At 44.3% G+C, this 16,669-nt stretch overlaps 1 protein-coding gene across 1 annotated transcript; it reads right to left on the bottom strand.

Moving 5' to 3' along the window:
* Positions 1-875: 875 nt before the first annotated feature.
* Positions 876-15,255, bottom strand: LOC115113726 (tripartite motif-containing protein 66-like). The gene is made up of 18 exons (XM_065011169.1): positions 15,114-15,255; positions 14,626-14,819; positions 13,627-13,840; positions 11,126-11,255; positions 10,715-10,831; positions 10,284-10,398; positions 9,797-9,943; positions 9,499-9,616; positions 8,537-9,348; positions 6,454-6,669; positions 5,624-5,771; positions 5,145-5,223; positions 4,866-5,055; positions 3,622-4,619; positions 3,236-3,368; positions 2,982-3,056; positions 2,729-2,881; positions 876-2,514 (listed from the first exon to the last, which is right to left on the bottom strand). The coding sequence occupies exons 1-18, from the start codon at positions 15,253-15,255 to the stop codon at positions 2,278-2,280; spliced, it is 4,218 nt and encodes a 1,405-aa protein (XP_064867241.1). The 3' UTR covers positions 876-2,277.
* Positions 15,256-16,669: the final 1,414 nt, after the last annotated feature.

Consider the following 16,669-nt stretch of genomic DNA (forward strand, 5'->3'; position numbering starts at 1 on the left):
CCATATTTTGCTTAGGACCCCCAAAAGGCTAGAGCTGGCCCTGCATCCACTACAAATACACCAGGCTGCTCTGTTATTCTTGTGCCTTTAGTGAAACATTTCAGTGTGGAATGCTTTAATGTCTGCATGATGTTTCAATCAAGACTTTCGAGGATAATTGAATTAGAGAATTGGTCGGGGCTAGCCGGTGGTTTTCAAAGGGAGACGGGATTTATCATACATCATTCACTGCCCTCAACCATAAGCAACCAAAAGGACCCTGTGAATCACCTTTAATGGAAGATTACACTCAAAGTGAATGATTTGAAGGGTTTCAGGCAACGCATAATGTTCTAACTCATTAAGAGAAAATACTTTTAGGTAGGAAAAGTCTTGGACAAACAGAGAATCAGGGCTTTGAGGAAAGTTTGCATGGTAGGCTGACACAGCAACTTTTAAACACTTTTTATCTCCATGAAATATTTAGTAAGGAAGGTTTATCTTTCTTGGATATGACAAGCTGCTGTAGATAAAGGAAGATGAAAGAAGTTGTGAAATAGCTTACATCAACATAAATGTGCTTATTTTAGGAGATTCTTTTCCTTCATGTCTTCATGTAAATTAAATATTTGAACAAACTCACAATCCTGAGAAGTCTTCTGCACTAATACCCACTGATGCTCTGGCAACGCATCCTGCATCTTGTCAAGTCCACAGCAACACCACCCATATGGAGAAGAGGTGGGACACTTGACTGACACTTGACTGTCGGCAACTAATCACAACCCCATTCTGTCAAATCCCCCAGAAACTCCAGAAATAACTCAGCATACCTTTAAGCTTATTACATATATTTTAGGTAGTAACTAGCAAGAAGACTATGTTGATACCAAACATGCCTTTTAAAGATAGACATTTATTATTTCCATAACCCCATAAAATAACTTCAGACAGAATAGAAATGAGGAATCAAAAGGAAACGTAGAAGAATAGCAAGGACCGTTTCAAATAGAGCACTTTTCTTTTCAACTATTCTTTATTAAATGGACATTTCTTGATACCAGCTAACTCTAAGAGGGTCTTTGTAGCTTTTAGGATTCAATATTAGAGATGGAAGCGGAGATCTTCCATATTGAAAAGTCCAAATGAAATACTACCGAGAAAAAATACCTACAATTGTTTTAAGTCCGTTTGTTTATTCAAATTGCAAACTTAGCTTGATCCGACAGTTAATTTAAGCTATTATTTTGCAGCAACCTTAAAAAAAATACAGCCAGCTCTACCGTATTGCAGCAGCCATTTTACATAAATGAAAAACTAACATGTACATTCTACATAGAAACTACAGAAAGTTGAAATAACATAACATTCCTCTTAAGTCACTCTTAACTTCGCTAGGTCTTTCTACTTATTCACACTGGATCAAATACCTCCCACTCCCATTAAGCCTGAGAAATAATCATTACTAATACTGGCATTATACTAATGAAGTATAATTTCATTACGATTTAGAAATGCAAATCTAAAGCATACGTGCCTTGCAATACTATTGTGGCAATTTCAACTAAAGGTATGTTCATTTTTATATTTATCTTAATCTTCTTTGAATACCCCCTTGGTTCAATATGAACTTAACCTTTTCCTTTGTGCTCAGTCATTGCTGCTGAAGAAAGGGCGCCCTCTGTCAGTCACTCAAATCATTACAGTATAAAAAGGTAGGTGTATATAACGTTCTATACTGTACTTTAAGTACAGTATAGAACGGACAGAGAGGACAGAGATACATATATATAAATATAAAATGCAAGACAGAAATATTAACATTAATAGTCTATATTTACTAATTGCCTGCAATCATTTAGCCACTAAAAACACTCAATATTAATATATAAAACAAGATAATGTAGAGTTTAACATTTATAAATATGTTTACCATTTATTAATACTGACCTTATATGTTTTGCTGTATATATGATGGAGAATCTACATATATAGGTAGAATCTCCAAATATATCTGAAACAAAAACAAATACCAGAAACGCAGTTTATAAAGGCATAATAAGTATAAAGATGTATGTCAGATTATAGTTATACAATAATATTTGACACAAATACCAGGCCAAATTAAGAGCAGATAACCTTTATAATGAAGAAGTACAATTCTCAAAATGTAAATATGTACATACAATCCCTTCATAAAAACTCAGCTTCCTCTCTTGGATGGAAACGTCCAGTGCAATATCATGTCATACTGTCCTTCAAAATAGCCAGTGATATGCTCTGCTCCACTGCCTACAACTAGAAGTTATGCTTCCTCCAGCTGAGAGAGTGCCTCCTCTTCCTCTTCCTGTGGCACTGCTCTCTCTTCTCTGGCCAGGGGAAGCCTCCCTCAGCTGCTCTGTACACCTCATCATACTCATCGCTGTCGGAGTCATCCTCGGCTGCAGGGAAGGCCCTGTCTGGGAACACCTCCCTGAGTCTGGAGCTGAAAAACATCTCCAGGCTGCGACCTGCCTGGGCCACCTCTGAGTCCGGCTGGAAGACAGACAGAGAAACCAGAAATGAAACACAGCTCATCTCAGGTTTTACTACTGTGACCCAGACCAGTACTTACAATTGCATTGTGAGACATTTAATCATGTAAATGATACAATAAAATATGCATTTGCAATATAGCACTGAAACAGTGGTCAATATATACAGTTTAACCTCTATCACTAAAATATTATTATTAATCTATATCACTTACATAATTGAACTTTGCACAGTTCCTGAACATGAGGGAGACATCAGCCACAAACTCCTCAGGTGAATAGTAGGGGTGAGTGCTCCTCTTGCTGAGTTTGGCCCTGATCACAGACAGATCCATGGGCCTTTTGATTATCTGGTAGTAGTGGCGAGCCTAGGTTTCAAAACATGTTTTATGAAACCAGATCACTGTGTTTTTGCGGGGTATTGTGAATACTAACATGCTGATTAAGAATAAGATTGGGATCACTTACCAGTGGACTGACCGGCTCATGGAAGGGAGCACTTAGCATGTTGCTGCAGATCAACAGAGTCAACCTCTCACATTTCTACAGAGGGGGGACAACATTGATTTCTTACGATAAATAAAATTTACTGTAACTAGTAGGTGTGAAACCCCACTTACAGAAGACATTGGGCCCTCCTTGACACTACTGACGGGTCATTACCAGTAAATGTTGTCCAGTGTAAGTTGATTCAAATTTTCATAATGAAGAATAATACTTACTCTCTGGTCACAAGTAGAGAGCCCATGAGGCAATGGCTTTCCTGAACATTCTGTAGCCAGCTTCTGGTTCTCACAGTCATACTCCACCTCTGGCTGTTGGATATCTCTGCAGAAGGTACACACCCAGTCACCCCTGAAGTAGGAGAGGACACAGAGGCAGACATTGGTTATCCTCAACCACAGAGCAGTAGTGTAGACAAGACTGATGGATGAGAGAAGTGAGGTGTCCCAAATGGCCCCCTATTCTCTGTATAGTGCATTACTTTTGACCAGAGCCCTATGAGCCCAATGAGCCCTATGAGCCCTGGTCAAAAGTAATGCATTATATAGGGAATCGGATGCCATTTGGGACACAGTCTATGGCTTATGGTGATTAGATGACTTACGTGGGGAAGCTGAGGAGAGCAGGCACATGGCAGGACAGGTGGAAGACTTTGGGACAGCGGTCACAGCATAGAAGGTCTCCTCCGATCAGACACACGGCACAGAAGTCTTCACTCTCTATCTCCATGGTCTCTGCCCCAGGCAGGACCTGCTCGGCTCCTTCACAATGCATCTGCATCTCCATGGTCACTGCCCCAGGCAGGACCTGCTCATCTCCTTCACAATGCATCTGTGGGCCAGGGTCTGCATGCAGGGACCTCTGGGCTGGAGGGGACTCCACTCCTGGTTCAGGACTTAGAGAGGCTGGGTCAGGAGTGATAGAGGCTGGGTCAGTGGCTGAGTCTGGCTCCGATTCGAGATCTGGTCCAGATTCTACAGACCCTTGTGATTCAGGGGGTTGTGCATTGTCTGATTCCAGGTCTGAATCTAATCCCGGACGTGTTTCAGATGGAAAACGGGGGTCTGAACCAGGGTCAGGTTGGAGGTCTGATTCCATATGAGCCTCTGATTCCGCATCAGCATCCAGGTCTTCACCATTCTCTGATTCTAAACCATTCTCTGATTCTTCACTACCTTCTGATTCCACTCTAGGTTCTGATTCCACACTAGGTTCTGATTCTGTAGCAGCCTCATCAGGAGATTCCTCATCAGCAACTGATTCCAGATCAGCCTCTGATGCAGACTCAGCTGGTGGATCAGACTCTTGCTGGGGATCTGATTCTGGTTGTGGGTCCGAGTCCAGTTCCGGGTCAGAAACTATTTCTGAGATTGACCTGGGATCTGAGTCAGAGTCAAGGTCAGGTGCAGAGAAAGGTGGAGGTGATACAAGATCAGTGGCGGGTACTTGCAGTGTGAGCTCTTTGTGAGGACTGTGTCTTCCATGCTCAGGCCAATCATTCATTACTGGAGGTGGGAGAGATTGATTGATAATGTGTCTCTCTGAGTATTGTTTATCCAGAGACGGGCTGACCGTTGCGACCTTGGCTTCTTTTGATATTCCCTGTAGAGAAAGTACAGAGTTTGACATTTAGAACATGCCAGTAGTATTATACCCTAATCTGAAACACATTGCAATTTAGTTCAGACCTAGCCTCTTCTCCGGGCTAATTGCTGCCGCTTATAAGAACCAGCTGGTGGACAAAACTAGTTCAGACATAATGTTTATTGTGGTTATGAAATTAATATAATCTGACATCATAGGCTTTCTGGAAGAGAAGAGAGTTCACAGTGTTTTAGTGGAGCCTACCTCAGTCATCTTGTCCTTCCATCCTCTCTGTGGAACAGGACCGGTCCTTTCTGTTGCAGTGTCTGGCAGAGGGTCACTCTGTCGCCGCCCCTGTGGTGGGATCCGAGACACCAGGATCTTCAGCCTTTCCAAACACACCACTGGAACCTTGGAACTGGAACTCCCAGGTTCCTTCTGAACCTCTCTGTCACTGATGTATGAAGAGGGAAGTGGTGAAGCAACATAACTGTAGCTTTTCCATTTTTGACCATTTTTTAATGATGCTTTAATAGAACGTACCTGTTGTCTGGAGTCTTTCTTGGTATTCTGCATTTTCCTTTGACGTCATGCCCAGTCTCATCATATGCATAAACATATTCTGGTAAACAGGAGAAATAATAATCATTTGATGAATCCATTTAACTAATGTGAAAGCAGAATTTGGATAATAGTGATGATGATACTGTATACATCTCTCAGTGGGCATGTGTTCATATGAGAGCATATTGTTACTACATAATCAGAACATATTTATCGACAGTTATAAATATATATATCTATATATCTATATATCTATATCTATATATCTATATCTATATATATATAGAGCTAGAGAGAGAGAGATGTTTATTATTGCCATGGTGTACAATATTGCCAGCAAGATCTGAATTGCAGTGTACAGTGTATACATAAATAAATAAATCCTCTGAGAAATGTATATTGTATAATAATAAATAAATGATAAATGTATAATATTTGGAAGTTAAGTGGCTCAGTACCAGGCTCTGTCTTGTAGATGGTCAAAGGCGATAGGCGTAGGTTGGGCTGGCCTCTGGAGGGAGGAGTGGCTAAGGATCTCTCCAAGGAGGCCACAGATCGTATCACTCCATCAGAAGACAGCCTCCTCCGCCTGAGATCCATGAAACCCTAATGAGGGGGGGAATCAGTCATAATCAACATCAACTACTATATCAAGCAATGACACCAACCATATTTTACATCCAAAGTCTGTAAGAATAAGGAGGAGGGACACCTTAGTGTTAGCTTTAAGAATGTGTTTAGTAAGATAAACCAAATATCGTTACAAAACATTATGGGTATTGTACTATATCATGCTACAAAGTCAACTGCAGAGACAAAAACAAGACAAGGCTTTGCCGCGTAAACCTGGAATCTGATTGACCCAAAAAGTAAATTTGGTTGGAATGCAATTAAAAGAATACATCTGTCATCAGATAAATGTACCTTTAAACAGCAACACTAGCAACTTTGTCCAATTTGTTTGCAAAAAAAAAGCAAATGGACTCATTGCTGCATCAGTTCTGTTTTTTTGGTAATGTCTTTTACCCTCTGCAAAGAATTGACATTGTCATGTGTGAAACAAGAACAAGGTTTTAAGTCTGAGAGCCAAACCTTTCTACCACATTCATATGTATCCGTTTAAAATCAAATCCAAAACTGCTGAGACTGCGCCTTAAAATAACTGACACATTGTAATAGATACAGTATTTGGAATATTGTTTTCTTTTACAATGTTCTTTTCTTTGTATAGAATTACATTAATTATAGGATCTCTATGGCTGCAGGTCTCTGTTTATTAATAGGTTACCTGGTCTGCCATGCGTCCCCGTTCCACGGCTGCTGTTGCTAGGCTGTGGGTGGCCCCCGGGGGCCTGTCTGTGGAGGGGCTGCTGGAGGGGCCTGCCAGTTCTGGTGGGATGCTCTGGGATCGACTCTTCCTCCCACACAGTGTGCTGGGCCTGCTGCTCTGAGCATCAACACTGAACCCATGGGTCGTCACAGACATCTCCAGTGAAGTGGATCTCTGTCAGAACACAGAAACACGAAGGCAGACCGCATCAGCACACTCTACTGTTGCTGACTGAGCATCATACAACACAGGTGCATCTATTCATGTCATAGCAACAGAGAGACAGTGCGGTGGTGGGAGGTGTGTGGCAGAACAACCTTCAGTATCACACGCACGAAGGACGCCACTCAGAATCCATTCTGTGTGCTCTGCCTGTCTGATTAAAAATAAGGCAATCGCTGCAAAGCCCATTCATTTCAGCGAGAGATGGCCCACACAACTGCTCACAACACCGTTATTCTACTGATAATGAAGGGCTTAGTTACAACACCAATTATCGTATGTAAATCCACCATCAGAAGAGCGTTAGCTAGGCTCCTTTGAATAGGCAGCATTAGCACATCACAGATTAGACTCTCTTTCTGTCTCTCCTCCATTGGTCTCCCCCTCTCATCATCATTTCACTAATGTGAGTTTTCCAAAAAGCTCCCAGCAACTGTGTCCCTGTGCTAATGCAGCCATACGCCTGACAAAGCTCGAGCACCAGCCTGTGTCTCAGCACCCCTCCTCTTCCTCTCACCCCTCCTCTTCCTCTCACCTCTCCTTCCCTCCCTTTTTTTCTCTGTCTTATTTCTCACAGCGCGCCACACACCATGGAGATTTAGACCAGCTGACACAGAGCATGTGCTCATAATTACCACTCGGTTAAAACACTTACCTGATCCGCGCCCCGAGGAGAGGTGTGAAGGAGTCTAAATGTGGAGAAAAAAGCTATAATCCTCTTCTAGAGGAAGAGGGAGCGAGACAGAAGACAGGGATGTATCTGAGAGAAGTGTACCCAGAACTGAAATCAACCTCCCAGCTCCACCAATTCCCCAAGTGTCTCATTATTACCAGGTTAAGTACGTATGTGGCTGTGCCCAAGCGCTTTTTCTTCTCACTTTCACTCACTGTGTCTTGGCAAGGCGGAAATCATGTGCCTCTGTTGTTGTAATCATGCAGGAGGAACATTTTTGATCGGTGATCATTCGGTTGCTCAATCCCTGGTACCAAGGGTACTAATAATAAACAGTAGAATCTTTTTTTAGCTTTACTGCAATGCTGCACTTAAGTATTTTTATATATTTCAGCATAGCTGGTGCTTTGATTGTGTTTAGTGTGCCTCTTTCTTAAGCATAGTCCCTTCTTCAAATGGAAGCCAGTCAGGTTTCTGTAGCACCATCTGTTTTCAGGGCAGCTGTCAACCATTGTGACTGATAATTTGGTGTAAACAAAGTTATTGCCAGAATTTTTTCAATATCCGCTGTATGTAGATATTGAGACAGGAAATACTGCTGTCAGCCTGGGTTTAAGACTTGCAATAATGCGAAGCTCCCTGCGGTACAATGTACTTTGAGCTTCAATTATAACACCATGAAACTAATTTACTGTATCCAGCCTTCCCTCAACCCATTGGCTTTTTATTCTGCCATAATGCACAACCGAAGTGAAACAATGGCTGTACCTTGCACTATTCTCCTCAGGACAGGTGTGTGACCTGTGGTTTGTGTGTGCGTGTATGTGTGCTTGGCCAGAAGCGAGGCAGGGCTGAGGCATGTGTGCTACTGTTAGTCTGAGAGGTGTTTGTGAGCAAGACCGTGTGTTTTGACACCTCTCAGCTCAGAGTGTGTGGTGAGGTCTATAAGGCCATAGAGAATGAGGAGGGACAAGTGTGACAACTGGGGAGTTAACAGAGTGAAAGACAAATTAGGCTGTGGGACCTATATAACTCTCTGGTCAACAGACAACAATGGGGGAACTCCAACGTGGGCCAAAAGTGCACTATCGCTGAGCAAACATGGACAGCTTTACTATGTTGATATGGTTGTTTTGGTCAACTCACCCTGCCATCTCTGCAGTCTCTGGATGGATGTGTAGTCCTGGCCTCCTGCTGCTCTTCCTCCTGCTGCTCCACTGTCAGTTCGGCCACTAGGGGAGACAGGAGCTGCTGCTGTTGCTGCTGCAGTTCCTGCTGGATCCCGTCTGTCAGCACCTCTCTGTCCACCCCTGTCTGTACATGTGTCTTCTCCCTGCTCCCCTCCTGGATCTGCTCTGTCAACACCTCTCTGTTCACAGCTGGCTGCCCAGGAGTCTGCTCTCTCTCTCTGCTGGCCTGCTGGCCCTGGCCTTCCCTGGCCCCATCTGTGGCTGGCTGTGCATGAGTTTCAGGAAGTGGCTGAATCTGAGGCTGGTAGAGGGCTGTGGCTGGGAGCTGGAGTCCAAGACCTCTACTGTTGGAGCTGGAGCTGAGCAAGCCTGGGTCAGCAGCTGCGAGATGCTCTTGCTGTTGGGGACACTGCATGGAGGAGGGCACCACAGCTGGTGGACCTGGAGGACTGTCAGGGCCCCAGCACCTCAGCAGCTGACTCTGGTGCAGGGCCAGGGAGGGAGAGCTGAGGGTGGACTGGGCACACCTGGCGGAGTAGGAGTTGGGTTCCCGCTGGGTCTTGTCCAGCTGCACAGCTGGCTGTGGGTGTATGCAGTGGAGGCAGCACATCTGGGACTGACAGCAGGCCTGGAAGGCACAGCTCTGCTCCCGCCCTCCATGGCACACAGATGGCAGGGACAAGCAGGTGATAGGCTGGGGCCTCAGGATGCTGGGGAAGGCCACGCCCTCAGAGTAGGAGCGATTTCCCCCCTCGGCAGTGAGCTGACCTAGAACAACAGAGATACTTGTAGTTTAGGAATAAGGCCAGGTCTCCAGTAGGACGGCATTAAATGCAACACTTTCAATAATTACATACAACTAGTTTACAACCACTGCAGCCAAGCTACTGCAGCCAAGTCCTTTAAGCCTTAGTTTACCCAAGGTTGAGATCTGCTTAGTCCAGTAGCTGGCATCCCAGTTGAACTTGATCTTCACAGGGAGCCAGGCGTCTGAGTGTAGTGGGGGTTCAAGCAGGCGCTGCATCTGGAGAGAAATCTAAAGGAGGACAGGTGTAATGTAAAAGCCCAAATTAACTTTTTCCATAATCAACTCCAAAGAAAATGTATTTCTCTGTTTGTAAATGAGACTAGAAAATGGCCTTGCATTTTACAAGCGGCAAAAAAAATGGCCTTGTGTTTGACCCGCAAGCCCACTCTTCTGTCCCTTCAGACCTACCAGCTCCCTGCTGAGGAGCAGTGGGTTCTTGAGGTGGTGGGCCGTTGCCCAGCTGATGAAGTTCTGCACGTGGTCCAGCTGGCTGCACATCTCTATCGCCCCCTGCAGCTGGTCCTCCAGACGCCGCTGGAAGTCCTCCGAGATCTTCTACACACACACACACACACACACACACACACACACACACACACACACACACACACAGAGGCAGACAGAAACATGCTCACGTGTAATTGCTGGCACGGAGAGAGTGAATTACAGATGGAAAGAGAGGGGCTAATCAATGGCTTGTTTTTCGCCGGATGTCATTCCTAAGATCCCTGCTTTTTTGACAGATCATTATTGCCTCTCCATTGCGAGCGGTCAGAACTGAATAGATCATGTTGGGAGCGCTCCTGATTAGGAACATGTACTTCATGGTCAGCTAGACACTGGAGATGAATGCCCCTGGAAACATTGAGACTGAGGGGAGAGAGAGAGTCATTACCTCCAGTTGCTCTATTAATAGGTTGGCCCGTTTGTTCAGCTCATTCATCATAATCATCTTTGCCATTTTAATCTGGTTCTCAGCCTTCCTCTGCGTGACCTTTACACCGTGCAGCCTGAGAGGAACACAGAGAAAGTGACATTCTGATTACTGACAGAGAAACCAAAACAGTTGATGGATTGTGGTGTATACGTGCTTTATTGCACTTGGATGCTTTACATATGTTAGATGGGTATTTCATTCAGAGTTGGAGAGTGTATTGTATATGATCTTTGAGAGGACATATGCATGTCGTCAACATTGCTCTGGTAAATTTGAGCCAGGTTTCTGAGACCACCAGCTGTTGGCTTTACACTTGCTTTATGAGATCAGTGTATACTCCTGATCATTCTACACATCTGTCAGTAATGTATTGTACAAGTGGAGCTTACCTGTCCTCTATCTGTTTGGCTGTGCTCTCCACTGCAGACCTCCTCTCCTCAACCTGAGCCATCAGGCTCTCAAACTGCCACTGTTGGTCCTGCAGGGCCTTTCCAATGTGCACCAGCCTGAGGACAAACAGATATCACAGTGGGTCAAATAATACAATAGAAACACCACTTAACCTCACCACTTTACACCCTTTCATTTCAAGCATCTCCTTGAGGGATAGTTACTGTATGACGTTAGGGACTATTGGGACCACTAATGCGCTGCAAAATCACAGGCAACAGGGCAATGTATCATATGGACTGAATTAGAATTAGGTAGGTTGAAGATATGCACCAGACACAATGCAGGAGGTTTTTAACCTGCTGTTAGCCCCTCACTGTAATGCCCTTGTGCCGTGTCTAAGGACTGACCTGTGGTTCTTGTGGGCGGACAGGTGACAGCTGCTGCAGCACATGAGGTCACAGGACTCGCAGAAAAGCTCCAAGGGCTCTTGCCTGTGAGAGTGGCACATGAGGAGGGGGCGGCCACACGAGCCAGGGCCTGCCGGGCAGAGAGGGGGAGGGGGGAGAGAAGCATAGCATTACCACAGAGAAGGACTAAACAAGCAATTCACACATACAGCTAAAGGTATTGGGAGGAATTGGTGCTGTACATTTATTCGCTAAATGCACAAAGATATATCATGCAAACAAATGTTCAAGGACACATCATGTAAACAAACGCGGCCTACTAAAGGGCAACTGCATAACATTCATGTCTGGCAGCACACAGTTTATGTGCATCGACGTTTTATTCTATTTTTAAATCAATCTACAAGACAAACTACTATTTTGCTGAATGTTTCCTGTTGTGTTTTGTTTAATTTAGTTTCAAATGTTATCTGCAATCTCACTCTACTCTATTTTAGAGTTGGAAAATATATTGAATCTGATATTGGCCTCAAGTTAACATGCATTACATGAGTCATTCACTATCATCATCATTCCAAAACTATTTTAGGTTAGGAAAATATGGCATCCTTTAAATCTAGTAAATATTTCTGGGCTTAAATATAATGGGTAGACAGATGGAAAATAGGGCAGAGAGAGAAGGTCTTTGATCGGAGAAATTAAAGACCAGTGCCAATCTAGATTAATAACTTAGTTCGGTTGGCTTTTGAAGAATCAAACAAAACCTTCACACCGCAGGATGTAGACAGTAACAAATGCTGCTAGAGAACAAATGACTTTCATGTGTGCAAGCATAAACGGCCATGTTTTCAAAATAAATGCAGCATTAGTCATTTGATTTGCAATGTAATGAGAGTTTCTACTATATGCAAATTATCTGTATAAATAGCTGGAAATCTGATTCTTATGCAGTATATATGAGACTTCCTGCCCAAAGTTATCACTTCCTCACACTAAGGTTGTATCCCAATTAGCACCTGTTCCCTATAGGGCTCTGGCCAAAAGTAGTGCACTATTGTAATAATAGGATATCATTTGGAACAGAGTCCAAGCAATCACCAAGTGGCATTAGTTTATTTACTTCCAAACTGGACCCAAATTGGCTGAAGCCTTTAATTGACTTTTGAGAACAATAACAACAAATTGTTGTATCCTGATGCTGGTGTTGATTTCCCCTCTTGGGTAATGATTGTGTCATGAAACTGTGTGCACTGCACTCGGAGCAGGCCTAAGCATTGTTATGAGGGGTTAACATGATGTTCAGATGGCTATCCACTGTACACATTAAAGTTGGTCCTATGTCTATACTCTGGGGTGATGCAGAAGGTTTTCCCACAGTCACAGACACACACGCGTACACACACACAAACACACACACACACACAAACGCACACACACACAAACGCACACACCAGAAGGGGCAGGAAACAGATCACAACATGATAGAGACCACAGTGTCACGATGAGTAAACACAGCCCCCAACAATACACAGAACTGCTGCTACACACACACACACACACACACACACACACACACACACACACACACACACACACACACACACACACACACACACACACACACACACACACACACACACACACACACACACAGCTAAGCATGGCCCTAGTTAGTACAGTCAACTAAACACTGACTCAACAGAACAGTAAAGCGCTCAACTCAACCCTATAACATAACAATCACATCACAGTTCATACTGCAAACTGCTGCACACAGGCCCAGAGAGCCTGACTAAAGTCTCAGCTGAACATAGCTATCCGCTGAACACAACCCTACTGCACTCTGCTGGACACACCACTCCAATGAGCAGTGCCTTTTGCACAATGCTCTCCACAAGGCCTACTGTACACTGCATAGCACAGCCCCGGTGCTAAGTGCTGAGTGACCACATCCTGCCTGCAGAGCTACGCTTTCTCACCCGCAACACTTCAAACTGATGTTCTCACCAAAACACAAAAACAAAACACTGACACACTAAGACAGCAACACTTAGAGGTGGCAATAGAGGTGAGATGTGATCACAGAGTTACAGTATGACTTCGCCTTTTAGCATCCAAGAGTAGAGCCCTAGAAACATACTTTTCAGCATCCACAAAATATATAACACTGTTGCTACAAAAATAGTATCATTCTCAGAGTTCACTTTCTGAATGTGGGCCACGTGATAAAAGGAATTGTAATACATAAGGGTCTGCAGGAACCATTACTGTACCACCAACCATTACAGGCTGCATGCAATAATTCATCACAATCATTCCTACTGAGACATGATTAACAAACAGACATGGGAAAAGTTGAAACAAAGAAACACAAAGAGGTCTGATGACGACCCCGGGGAAACGAAGCCCATCTCCACCCAACCGGCCAGAGACACTCGGATGTGGAGACTGGAGAGGCCGTGAGGGATGGGGGAACCTGTCTGGGACAGAGAAATGCTTGCCTGGTTCGGGTGGAGGCAGGGAGCTGGGGGCCATCTGGTCCCTCTGGTGCAGGTCGACACATTGGGTAGTGGGCTTCTGGTGTTGGTGCAGTTCTGAGCACTGAGGGGTGGCTTTCTGGTGCTGGTGCATGTCTGTACACTGGTAGCACAGCCACTTGTTGCAGAATGTACACAGGCTCTGGGCTAGCCTGGGCTCTGGGCACTCTGCGCAACGCTGCCACAGACAAGAGAAGACCAGTCATATATTGACACACACCAAGCACGCACGCAGACAAGCACACACACACAACAACAAGGTCGTCTGATATAAAGATGGGGTGACATATGTCAGAAGTATTAGTGTTACCTCCCTCTGTACTTTGGGCTAAATCACACTCCTCAGAGCGGTTACTTGTGTCGATGCTCACACATTCTGAGCTATTCCCAGAGAATGTCAGATGCATTCGATCAAGTTCCTCAAAATGAAGCCATGTTGAGAGTCACAGACACAAGCTGCTCAACCAGCTGATTCATTTCCCTTTTAATGCAGCTTAAAGACAACTAGTAGCACAGAATGAAGTGCACATTCAAATCAAATGTACTGAAATCCCATATCAAAATACAGCTGCAACAATATAACAAAACAGGTCATACTGAAGTCATGCCAATTCCACAGGATGATCCTTTCTTCTTTTAAAACGTGTTGTGTATCTCTTCCTCCTCATCACATTACAGTTAACAGTTAACATTATCTCCTCAGAGTTATTTGGAAAAATATTCATATTCACTTCGTTAGAAATACACTGAAGCACATCAAAGACTTGAGAGAGTCTGAATACCCTCGGGCTAAGACAGCAAATAATACGTCCACGCATATACATTCATTCTATTTCTGCAATTGCCTCTACACACAGAGGCACAAACAATAGTAGAATAGAAAATCTGCTTGTGGGGAAAAAAGAGAGTTGAGGTAATGTCAGCCGTGTCATAGGAATGTTAATAGAACGTTGAACGCCTTACCTTCTCCATGTCAGCAGTGGGGTAATGTGTCCTCTGGTGAACGGTGGAGCTGGTACCCAGCAGAGCTGCTCTCGCTGTGGGAGGGAGAGGACAGCACAGTCTGACGCTCACACACAGCACAGCAGCACTCACACTGACGCTTTTACCTGCGGCAGGAAGCAGCGTGCACCGAGAGGTGGCCCCAGAGAATACGGCTTACATGACAGCCTGCGTGCTGAGCTCTCCTCTCCTCTCCTCGCCTGGTTCATCTGTGTGTAGGACTCCTAACAGAACAGAAGGGGAGGAGTGTCAAATTCAAATCCATCCTCTCTATCACACAAAAAAACATAATCCTTTTTCTTAAATAAGCCTGTGCATAATAATTGGGAATTAGGGAGATACGATAATTATTTTTTTTCTAGGACGAAATATCCCCGGAAGCCCTTCCCAAAATGGAAGGAGAGGCCGAATGACCTACAATGTTAGAGGGAATAGTAAGCACTGCAAACGGGAGTGGAGCAGCCTGGGATGGGATGGGCTGTGGTGGGCTGGGTTGTGGTGGGCTGCTGGTGACCTCCTTCTACATCCCTGTATCAGCACAAGGAGGGGACAGGTCCCTCTGGAGCTACACATGCTCACGTAGCACACCATAACCGGGTCAGGCTCTGATGAGCACCAGACGGGAGTAGGAAACACTCCTGCTTTATCTTTATCACAGTATTGCAGAAGAGAAGGAATGGCACACTGCAAGGAAACAAAACTAACTTCATGGCTGGAAAGACAATCCATATACAGCACTAGAGAGGAGGATCATGTTGTAACTGTCTTAAAATGTATCAGCAAAACGTGACACTATTAGAAGGGGAATATGACTCCTCCCATTGCTGTAATGCTGAAAGAGTTGTGGCAAAGAGTAATAAGACACCCTCACTATGTGAAATCAAGATCAAAACACCATCATTGCTGCTGCTCTGAGTCTGCATAACACCAACCCCTGCAGTCTGACCTATAAATCTGACAACTTTCTCATCCTCTGGTGCTTCACAGGGGAGCTAAAAACCCCATCCCATTCCCCATTGTGTGCTCAAAGACCCACTTTAAAACACAATTAGTCAAACCTAGCGGACCCCGCCTCTTGTTCACTCAGCTCTCCTGCTTTTTAAACCCCCCTCCTTCCCTTTCATACTCCCCATTTTGCTTTTAAACCAGAAAGGTGTTAGCACTATACCTCTCTGTGAGGGACAGCTCTCCTGCCCTGCTAAGTGAGGTTGGTACTGGATAAAAGGCAGCCTGAAAGCATGACATCTCTAGAGATGTCACAATAATAGAAACTTCACTGGTGATGTCTCCCCTGAAAGCACACCTATGTAACATCCATTAACACTGAGGTGATAGGATCCAAGTGAATAACCACTCCAATGTCAATTCCCTGATCAGACAATTATCTACATAGTGACTGTAAATATTCATAACTTCTCTGCCAAACTCATCAACCACTCCCTGTACTGTACACTGTAATGGAAAACTGTAAATTATAAGGTCATTTTGGGTATTATCAATACTCTGAAACATTTTACTGCAGCATACTGTAAATTATGGTGCATTGTGGGAATATGTTGTGGGCGGGGAAAGAACTGCTGTATTTCTAATGGTACTGTAATTGCACCCCACAGAAAACAGCACCATATCTTTGGAGCACCAAAAACCTTTTGACCACTAGTGGGTGAATGGTATTGTTGTTTCTGGCTCATTAACATACACTATATATACAAAAGTATGTGGACTCCCCTTCAAATTAGTGGATTTGGCTATTTCAGCCACACACTTTGCTGTGAGGTGTATAAAATTGAGCACACCGCCATGCAATCTCCATAGACAAACATTGGCAGTAGAATGGCCTTACTGAAGAGCTCAGTGACTTCAAACGTGGCACTGTCATAGGATGCCACCTTTCCAACAAGTCAGTTCGTCAAATTTCTGCCCTGTTAGAGCTGCCCCGGTCAACTGTAAGGGCTGTTTTTGTGAATTGGAAAGGTCTAGGAGCAACAATGGCACAGCCGCGAAG

Source organism: Oncorhynchus nerka, linkage group LG27 (genome assembly GCF_034236695.1).
Source record: "Oncorhynchus nerka isolate Pitt River linkage group LG27, Oner_Uvic_2.0, whole genome shotgun sequence".
Classification (NCBI taxonomy): domain Eukaryota; kingdom Metazoa; phylum Chordata; class Actinopteri; order Salmoniformes; family Salmonidae; genus Oncorhynchus; species Oncorhynchus nerka.

Excerpts from the sequence above, each read along its gene's own strand:
- LOC115113726 (XM_065011169.1), bottom strand. The coding sequence starts at position 15,255 with ATGGTGTGCTACGTGAGCATGTGTAGCTCCAGAGGGACCTGTCCCCTC. Across the intron at positions 5,056-5,144 it reads AGAAAGACTCCAGACAACAG|TGACAGAGAGGTTCAGAAGG; the intron begins GTACGTTCTATT and ends TTCATACATCAG. Across the intron at positions 2,515-2,728 it reads ACTGTGCAAAGTTCAATTAT|CCGGACTCAGAGGTGGCCCA; the intron begins GTAAGTGATATA and ends TCTGTCTTCCAG.